At 43.1% G+C, this 11193-nt stretch overlaps 1 protein-coding gene across 2 annotated transcripts; it reads right to left on the minus strand.

The window, feature by feature from the left end:
• Positions 1-2059: 2059 nt before the first annotated feature.
• NRM (nurim) lies at positions 2060-9542 on the minus strand. Of its 2 annotated transcripts, none has more exons than XM_075269902.1 (2): positions 9459-9542; positions 2060-4179 (listed from the first exon to the last, which is right to left on the minus strand). In XM_075269902.1, the coding sequence occupies exons 1-2, from the start codon at positions 9530-9532 to the stop codon at positions 3219-3221; spliced, it is 1035 nt and encodes a 344-aa protein (XP_075126003.1). In that variant the 5' UTR covers positions 9533-9542; the 3' UTR covers positions 2060-3218. The 2 variants fall into 2 exon arrangements, with proteins under 2 accessions (XP_075126003.1, XP_075126004.1); XM_075269903.1 differs by lacking the exon at positions 9459-9542 and adding an exon at positions 6681-6733.
• Positions 9543-11193: the final 1651 nt, after the last annotated feature.

The following is an 11193-nucleotide window of genomic DNA, read 5'->3' on the forward strand; positions in this document are numbered from 1 at the left end:
CACCCTGTAGTATATATAACAGAAGTGCAGTGACCTGTAGTATATAAAACAGAAGTGCAGAACCCTAAAACAGAAGTGCAGAACCCTGTAGTATATAAAACAGAAGTGCAGCGCCCTGTAGTATATAAAACAGAAGTGCAGCGCCCTGTAGTATATAAAACAGAAGTGCAGCGCCCTGTAGTATATAAAACAGAAGTGCAGCGCCCTGTATTCTGTAAAACAGAAGTGCAGCGCCCTGTATTCTGTAAAACAGAAGTGCAGCGCCCTGTATTCTATAAAACAGAAGTGCAGCGCCCCGTAGTATATAAAGCAGAAGTGCAGCACCCTGTATTCTGTAAAACAGAAGTGCAGCACCCTGTATTCTATAAAACAGAAGTGCAGCGCCCTGTATTCTGTAAAACAGAAGTGCAGCGCCCTGTATTCTATAAAACAGAAGTGCAGCACCCTGTATTCTATAAAGCAGATGTGCAGCACCCTGTAGTATATAAAGCAGAAGTGCAGCACCCTGTATTCCATAAAGCAGAAGTGCAGCGCCCTGTAGTATATAAGGCAGAAGTGCAGCACCCTGTATTCCATAAAGCAGAAGTGCAGCGCCCTGTAGTATATAAAACAGAAGTGCAGCGCTCTGTAGTATATAAAACAGAAGTGCAGCACCCTGTATTCTATAAAGCAGATGTGCAGCACCCTGTAGTATATAAAACAGAAGTACAGCGCCCTGTAGTATATAAAACAGAAGTGCAGCACCCTGTAGTATATATAACAGAAGTGCAGTGACCTGTAGTATATAAAACAGAAGTGCAGAACCCTAAAACAGAAGTGCAGAACCCTGTAGTATATAAAACAGAAGTGCAGCACCCTGTATTCTATAAAGCAGATGTGCAGCACCCTGTAGTATATAAAACAGAAGTACAGCGCCCTGTAGTATATAAAACAGAAGTGCAGCACCCTGTAGTATATATAACAGAAGTGCAGTGACCTGTAGTATATAAAACAGAAGTACAGCACCCTGTAGTATATAAAACAGAAGTGCAGCACCCTGTAGTATATATAACAGAAGTGCAGTGACCTGTAGTATATAAAACAGGCGTGCAGTACCCTGCAATATATAAAGCAGAAGTGCAGCGCCCTGTAGTATATAAAGCAGATGTGCAGCGCCCTGTAGTATATAAAGCAGACGTGCAGCACCTTATAGTATATAAAACAGCAGGGGAGGTCCTACTAAGTGACTGACACATTTACCTTCGTGATTATTTGCAGGAGCTGCAGTAACCCAGGACAACCACTCAATAGTGTACAGAGCTGTCTGTTTCTAGTTCTAGTTGCAGCACTGAAACTGCTATCAGCTGATCGGTGTGGATCGCAGTTATCAGATCCCCACTGATCATATGTTGAACCAGTGAATGGAAGATAAGATGCAGCAACCCAGAACAGTCACTACACAGTATACAAGAGATTTCTACTTCTGGAGCTGTATACTGTGTATTGCTGACGCCTCAGCTTGTTGGTGTGAGTGCCAGTTGTCAGACCACCATGATCATAACTTGATCAAGTGAATGAGAGCTGAGATGCAGTAACCCAGCACAGTGGCTACACACAGTACACAGATGTCTGTTCCCAGCTCTGTACACTGTGTATGCCTGTTGCTGTTACGAGCTGATCGGTAAGTGTGCTTGTCAAACTTTTCCCACCAACCAATCTTATACAGATCAAGTTAATGGGACCTGAGCAGCAATAACCCAGCGCGGCCACTGCACAGCGGATGAAGCCGTACAACTCCTAAGAGTCTGAAACCCAGTACCCCCACCGATCAGCTAATACTAGTAAGCGGCCTTACGTTTGGGCATCTATGTTTCAGGCAAACAGACACCATGTTAGAAAATCTTGTAAGAAGTTTATTAAAAGAACAGCGAGGCTGAAACTATAAAATATAAAAGAAAACATCACACAGCATGAGAATAGCAACGCTTCCATAAAAAAAAAAAAAAAATATTCAGGTTTGCGCATCCCAATGCCAGGTTACTGGACACAGCCAGAGATTACAGTAGTAATAAAAAAAAATATTTAAAAATATATAATTGTCTCTGGTCGTCAATAGCAAGTCCTGTAACACTGTATATGGGGGAGTTCCTGCTCCAGAGCTGGGGTTCTCCTTCCCAGAATGCACTAGGTCTCCATCCTTACACGTTTCGATTATCTCTTGTAGGGAAACCGATTGTTTACTTTGGCGTGGCTCTCCAAAAAGGCTCAGGGTATGTCCACACAAGACATGGTCACTGTGTATGAGTTTATTTAGCAAAAATTAGCCCACAGAATAAGGGCAAATTTGTTTAAACGGGTTTTCCAGTCCCTGATCAGTTGCGGGCTGTCACCCAGAACCCACACCGATCAGCAGCACAAAGCTGCAGCCCATCCACTATATAGCGGCGGTCCCGGGGTACAGAAGTCTCAGTATCAAACCCTGCACCGATCAGGTCACGACTGCATAGGACAGGGTGGAAAGCTCTGCTCATACACAAGTAATAGGCGCAGCCCTGCCCACTATATAGCGGTGGCGCTGGGGTCCGACAAGATAGGTCATCTGTGTCCCATACCGATCAGCTGACCTGGCCAAGTCCCAGCACCACAAGTTACTGCCGTACCCTCATGCAACAGGCACGGAGCTGCAATCATTACGTGAACAGGAGCAGAGCTGCTTCCGATCCTGGTCCGTTTCGGATCCTGGAGGCTGGAAAACCCCCTTAACTTTCAGCCACTTCTCAAATTGGATTTCTCCGCCGGTAAGTTCACACCGTGTGCAGGTCTCGTATGGACATGTCCCCAAAAGTGAAAATACTCTTTATTTTTATAGGATAAGACCTTATCGAAACTTCAAAACCCCTAAAATGCAAAGCATGGTCTATGCAGACACCGAGCCAGCAGGAAGCACCTGGTTACATCAGAATAAGAAGCTGGCAGAATTGTGAATGCTGCTCCGGACGTTACATTCGACTTGCATGGATTTTCCTGGATAAGTCAAAGCCAAATACATCGGCTGAGACGGCAAAAGTAAAGAGCTCCTTGAAGAAACCAGGCATAGCAGAGACCCCATGGTAGGGGGAGACCCTATCACTGACTAAATCCACTAAAATCCCATATTCTTGGTCAAAGTGCGAGTTATTATACCGCCACCTGACACAGTCTCCTTGCAACACACCCGCTGGCCCATCGTCCCTCCCAGTTCAGTCTTTCTTCCATAACACGCCATATTCGGAGCTCGCCTCCTCTCGCGAGAAGAGCGTGAACTTCTTCTCCAGCTGGGAGCGGAGGTAGCCGTAGTCTTGCACATCCAGACGGTGAACCAGAGTCAAGTAAAGGGTAAGGATGGCGGCGAGGAGAAGACGATCGGGAGGAAAGGAGGGCACGGCCCAGAGGATGACCAGTAACTCCAGGTAGATGGGGTGCCTAAGGTGGGCATAGAGCCGGGCAGCGCGGGGCGACTTGTGAGACAGGGGGTCGCCCATTCCCAGGCAGTGGTAATAGACCTGCTTGACCCCCATCAGCTCGGCGTAGTCGAAGATGAGCAGAACGCTGAATATAAGGAGCCACGCTATGGTATGGAGGAGCGCACACAGCACGGGGAGCCAAACGCTCCAGGGGGCCGTGGAGACGTTCCAAAGATAGGGTCCGTGGGGGAAGGTCTGCCAGTAACGCATCAGGATCTGGAGAGTGGCGGCGGTGCACAGGATGTAGACAGAGCGCTGCAGAACCCCAAACACCTTCTCCACTACCTCCTTTACTGCCGGCCAGGCCATGAGGCTATGCTGGAGGACAAACAAAACCAGCAACGCAACGTTCATCCCGAGGGGGCGCAGGAACGAGGCGTCTCTGACGGCGTCTCTCCACAATATGGCGGACTCATCCTCCAGTCCTCCGCTGATGTTCCTGAATATGGCCCCGAAGGACAGGAAACGTACAAACTCCACTCCGGTGCTGAACCCGGCCACAAAGCAGAGGAAGGAGACGACTCCCAGCGTGAGGCAGGTTAGTTTCGAGGGCACCGAGGAGTCGGGGTTAGCGGCTTGGGCTCCGGCTGACATTTTTAGATTCCCCAAAGCTCTTGGCAAGGCTTCATTAGGGATGTCTTCTCGCGACGCCACGTCTGATCTGCCCTCCTTTACTGGAGCACTAGGGCAGGCAAAACTAGGAAACAATAAGAGAGAAGGCAAAGAATCAACACAAGGTAAGATGACATACAGCGCCGCTCACATCTGCAGCAGGTCCGGCAGAAATCCTGCACAAAAAAGTTCTGTAGACTGACAAAAAATAATGGACCCCATTACAGTCAAGAAGAACGGAGACGCAGGTGTGAACGAGCCCCAAGCAGAGATCACACACTTTACAAGACCATGAAATGGAAAATTTGTGTCAGTGGGGCTCCCAACAAAAGGATCGGGCAGTCAGATTTCAACATGCGCAATCAATTTATGTTTATATGTATATGGCAGGGGTCAGGATGACTAGCAGTCGCCAGTATGTGGCCACTGATGCCAAGCCTTGGCCATTCCTCATATCTCCCATAAGCCCTTTCTCAGCTGAGGAGTTGTCAGGGGTCACCCAAAAGGTTCCTCTGTCAAATCTTCTTGGGCCAAGATGGTGAGAGATCTCACCCGACCGACCTTGTAAACTGACGGCACAGCAGAGACCCGGCCACCTGCTGCTGCACAGTGAACGGTGCCATGCTGCAATTCCATATGACAGCGTGGGAACGGGGGGGGGCAGTGCTGTACAGCGAAACTTAAGGAGGGGGTGCAACACTACTACACTCAGGATGATGGGGGAGGGGGACCAAGACTGGACACCCATTGATCATAAAGTGATCGATCCCTCTTACCATCACTTACACTAGCGTTAGGGTTTTCGTGTCCGCTCGGGGACCTGAAACCCATCTGCTTAAAAAGTGGTCCCCTGAAGACCACAGACTCTAATGGAATCTGCCAGATTTCTATCGATTTAATACTGAAACTATTTCAAGCGGAATGGGGGTTGGAGTCCCTCGAGTACTAGTATGAACAAACCCCGAGGGTCAGTGCACACAGTGTTTTGGCGCCAATTTTGACGCTGAATCTGCCTCCCAAAAGAACTCCATCGGTTATTCAGCGTCAAAAAACTGTGTGCACTGACCCTAACAGATTATCACTACACAGAATGAGGAATTCTACTCCAATCACATCCAGAGCAGCATTTAGAATTTAGATCAGTAGCCATCACTTATCTGAGCACCTCAAGCACACTGCGGCCACCTACAATGTATCCAATCCTGTGTGATACTGTATACTGAGCGGTGTATCTAATCCTATCCTGTGTGATACTGTATACTGAGCGGTGTATCTAATCCTATCCTGTGTGATACTGTATACTGAGCTGTGTATCTAATCCTATCCTGTGTGATACTGTATACTGAGCTGTGTATCTAATCCTATCCTGTGTGATACTGTATACTGAGCTGTGTATCTAATCCTATCCCGTGTGATACTGTATACTGAGCTGTGTATCTAATCCTATCCTGTGTGATACAGTATACTGAGCTGTATCTAATCCTATCCTGTGTGATACTGTATACTGAGCTGTGTATCTAATCCTATCCTGTGTGATACTGTATACTGAGCCGTGTATCTAATCCTATCCTGTGTGATACTGTATACTGAGCTGTGTATCTAATCCTATCCTGTGTGATACTGTATACTGAGCCGTGTATCTAATCCTATCCTGTGTGATACTGTATACTGAGCTGTGTATCTAATCCTATCCTGTGTGATACTGTATACTGAGCCGTGTATCTAATCCTATCCTGTGTGATACAGTATACTGAGCCGTGTATCTAATCCTATCCTGTGTGATACTGTATACTGAGCTGTGTATCTAATCCTATCCTGTGTGATACTGTATACTGAGCTGTGTATCTAATCCTATCCTGTGTGATACTGTATACTGAGCCGTGTATCTAATCCTATCCTGTGTGATACTGTATACTGAGCTGTGTATCTAATCCTATCCTGTGTGATACTGTATACTGAGCTGTGTATCTAATCCTATCCTGTGTGATACTGTATACTGAGCTGTGTATCTAATCCTATCCTGTGTGATACTGTATACTGAGCTGTGTATCTAATCCTATCCCGTGTGATACTGTATACTGAGCTGTGTATCTAATCCTATCCCGTGTGATACTGTATACTGAGCTGTGTATCTAATCCTATCCTGTGTGATACTGTATACTGAGCTGTATCTAATCCTATCCTGTGTGATACTGTATACTGAGCTGTGTATCTAATCCTATCCTGTGTGATACTGTATACTGAGCTGTGTATCTAATCCTATCCTGTGTGAAACTGTATACTGAGCTGTATCTAATCCTATCCTGTGTGATACTGTATACTGAGCTGTATCTAATCCTATCCTGTGTGATACTGTATACTGAGCTGTGTATCTAATCCTATCCTGTGTGATACTGTATACTGAGCTGTGTATCTAATCCTATCCTGTGTGATACTGTATACTGAGCTGTGTATCTAATCCTATCCTGTGTGATACTGTATACTGAGCTGTGTATCTAATCCTATCCTGTGTGATACTCATGTATCTCACAGCCCTGCATCCCCCATCATGTAGCCTGGCTGACACACTGTAACGCTCGTCCTTACCAGCAATGCTAAGGGAGAAAATGGAGGAGCCTGCTCTCCCGCCCAAAATAATCTACAAAATGAGGCGTCGTCCTCCCACAATGCACCAAGGCCTCTGCTGTAAGAGGAGGTATGGAGGCTGCAGAGGGACAAAAGTGTGCGGGAGGCCTCTAGGGGGAGCTCACAATACAAACCAACAGAACCTATCACACATGAGAGCTGCCTGGTGGATACACAGCTCAGTATACAGTATCACACAGGATAGGATTAGATACACAGCTCAGTATACAGTATCACACAGGATAGGATTAGATACACGGCTCAGTATACAGTATCACACAGGATAGGATTAGATACACAGCTCAGTATACAGTATCACACAGGATAGGATTAGATACACAGCTCAGTATACAGTATCACACAGGATAGGATTAGATACACAGCTCAGTATACAGTATCACACAGGAGAGGATTAGATACAGCTCAGTATACAGTATCACACGGGATAGGATTAGATATACAGCTCAGTATACAGTATCACACGGGATAGGATTAGATACACAGCTCAGTATACAGTATCACACGGGATAGGATTAGATATACAGCTCAGTATACAGTATCACACAGGATAGGATTAGATACAGCTCAGTATACAGTATCACACAGGATAGGATTAGATACACAGCTCAGTATACAGTATCACACAGGAGAGGATTAGATACAGCTCAGTATACAGTATCACACGGGATAGGATTAGATATACAGCTCAGTATACAGTATCACACGGGATAGGATTAGATACACAGCTCAGTATACAGTATCACACGGGATAGGATTAGATATACAGCTCAGTATACAGTATCACACGGGATAGGATTAGATACACAGCTCAGTATACAGTATCACACGGGATAGGATTAGATACACAGCTCAGTATACAGTATCACACGGGATAGGATTAGATACACAGCTCAGTATACAGTATCACACGGGATAGGATTAGATACACAGCTCAGTATACAGTATCACACGGGATAGGATTAGATACACAGCTCAGTATACAGTATCACACGGGATAGGATTAGATATACAGCTCAGTATACAGTATCACACGGGATAGGATTAGATACACAGCTCAGTATACAGTATCACACGGGATAGGATTAGATACACAGCTCAGTATACAGTATCACACGGGATAGGATTAGATACACAGCTCAGTATACAGTATCACACGGGATAGGATTAGATACACAGCTCAGTATACAGTATCACACAGGATAGGATTAGATACACTGCGCAGTATACAGTATCACACAGGATAGGATTAGATACACAGCTCAGTATACAGTATCACACAGGATAGGATTAGATACACAGCTCAGTATACAGTATCACACAGGATAGGATTAGATACACGGCTCAGTATACAGTATCACACGGGATAGGATTAGATACACAGCTCAGTATACAGTATCACACGGGATAGGATTAGATACACAGCTCAGTATACAGTATCACACGGGATAGGATTAGATACACAGCTCAGTATACAGTATCACACGGGATAGGATTAGATACACAGCTCAGTATACAGTATCACACGGGATAGGATTAGATACACAGCTCAGTATACAGTATCACACGGGATAGGATTAGATACACAGCTCAGTATACAGTATCACACGGGATAGGATTAGATACACAGCTCAGTATACAGTATCACACGGGATAGGATTAGATACACAGCTCAGTATACAGTATCACACGGGATAGGATTAGATACACAGCTCAGTATACAGTATCACACGGGATAGGATTAGATACACAGCTCAGTATACAGTATCACACGGGATAGGATTAGATACAGCTCAGTATACAGTATCACACAGGATAGGATTAGATACACAGCTCAGTATACAGTATCACACAGGATAGGATTAGATACACAGCTCAGTATACAGTATCACACAGGATAGGATTAGATACACAGCTCAGTATACAGTATCACACAGGATAGGATTAGATACACAGCTCAGTATACAGTATCACACAGGATAGGATTAGATACACAGCTCAGTATACAGTATCACACAGGATAGGATTAGATACACAGCTCAGTATACAGTATCACACAGGATAGGATTAGATACACAGCTCAGTATACAGTATCACACAGGATAGGATTAGATACACAGCTCAGTATACAGTATCACACAGGATAGGATTAGATACACAGCTCAGTATACAGTATCACACAGGATAGGATTAGATACACAGCTCAGTATACAGTATCACACAGGATAGGATTAGATACACGGCTCAGTATACAGTATCACACGGGATAGGATTAGATACACGGCTCAGTATACAGTATCACACAGGATAGGATTAGATACACGGCTCAGTATACAGTATCACACAGGATAGGATTAGATACACAGCTCAGTATACAGTATCACACAGGATAGGATTAGATACATAGACTCACATATAAAAATCACATATAACAGAATTTGCAATACAGGAGTTTTGGAAAGAAGAGTGACAAGCCATGTGGATTATGTAATGGAACCTCTATTGGTTGTCATCCATCTTTCCCATTCTCCTGAATGGCAGCTCTTAATGATGATGTCATATAATCCCTTCTTTTGTTTGACTACATGATATGGCTGATTTCCTATCAGCTTCAAGAAAAGCTGAATGGCACCCCTGGTAGGAGGAGGTGTAACAGCTGTGATATTGGTTGTCACCCAGCTTTCCCAGAGAAAAATATACATAGAAAACAGCTGTATATACGTTTGACAACTTGACAGTAAAAGTCGTCTCAAGGTCTTCTCATACGAGGCTGTCTCGGTTGTCGGACGCTCCATATAGCTGTGAGTCTCCTCCGCCGCCCGTCCTCCGTGCTCGCCTATCAACTAATAATTACAATCCCACCGAGTCTGACAGATAATTTCCTGGGTCGCGCTGAAGGTCAATCGCACTCGTTTCGTGTCGCTCTGGCCGCAGGATGCACAGCGCAAATCTGTGTCATTATTTCACTGAGTAAATGACAGAGCGGGAGATAATGAGACCTCATTGTATGTGGCGGAACATTCCTAAGATGAGGGCAGGATGGGGGTCACCTCTTATGTCACATGTACCCCAAGAGAGCCAAATGTCCGTCTATCTATCTATCTATCTATCTATCTATCTATCTATCTATCTATCTATGTCCTATCTATCTATCTATCTATCTATCTCCTATCTATCTATCTATCTATCTATCTATCTATGTCCTATCTATCTATCTATCTATCTCCTATCTATCTATCTATCTATCTATCTCCTATCTATCTATCTATCTATCTATCTATCTATCTATCTATGTCCTATCTATCTATCTATCTATGTCCTATCTATCTATCTATCTATCTATCTATCTATCTATCTATCTATCTATGTCCTATCTATATATCTATCTATCTATCTATCTATCTATCTATCTCCTATCTATCTATCTATCTATCTATCTATCTATCTATCTATCTATGTCCTATCTATCTATCTCCTATCTATCTATCTATCTATCTATCTATCTATCTCCTATCTATCTATCTATCTATCTATCTATCTATCTCCTATCTATCTATCTATCTATCTATCTATCTATCTATGTCCTATCTATCTATCTATCTATCTATCTATCTATCTATCTCCTATCTATCTATCTATCTATCTATCTATGTCCTATCTATCTATCTATCTATCTATCTATCTATCTCCTATCTATCTATCTCCTATCTATCTATCTATCTATCTATCTATCTATCTATCTATCTATCTATGTCCTATCTATCTATCTCCTATCTATCTATCTATCTATCTCCTATCTATCTATCTATCTATCTATCTATCTATCTATCTCCTATCTATCTATCTATCTATCTATCTATCTATCTATCTCCTATCTATCTATCTATCTATCTATCTATCTATCTATCTATGTCCTATCTATCTATCTATCTATCTCCTATCTATCTATCTATCTATCTATCTATCTATCTATGTACTATCTATCTATCTATCTATCTATCTATCTATCTATCTCCTATCTATCTATCTATCTATCTATCTCCTATCTATCTATCTATCTATCTATCTATCTATCTATCTATCATCTATCTATCTATCTATCTATCTATCTATCTATCTATCTCCTATCTATCTATCTATCTCCTATCTATCTATCTATCTCCTATCTATCTATCTATCTATCTATCTACTATCTATCTATCTATCTATCTATCTATCTATCTCCTATCTATCTATCTATCTATCTATCTATCTATCTATCTATCTCCTATCTATCTATCTATCTATCTATCTATCTATCTATCTATCTCCTATCTATCTATCTATCTATCTATCTATGTCCTATCTATCTATCTATCTATCTATCTATCTATCTCCTATCTATCTATCTATCTATCTATCTATCTATCTATGTCCTATCTATCTATCTATCTATCTATCTATCTATCTATCTATC

The sequence above is a fragment of the Leptodactylus fuscus genome, chromosome 4 (assembly GCF_031893055.1).
Source record: "Leptodactylus fuscus isolate aLepFus1 chromosome 4, aLepFus1.hap2, whole genome shotgun sequence".
Classification (NCBI taxonomy): Eukaryota; Metazoa; Chordata; class Amphibia; order Anura; family Leptodactylidae; genus Leptodactylus; species Leptodactylus fuscus.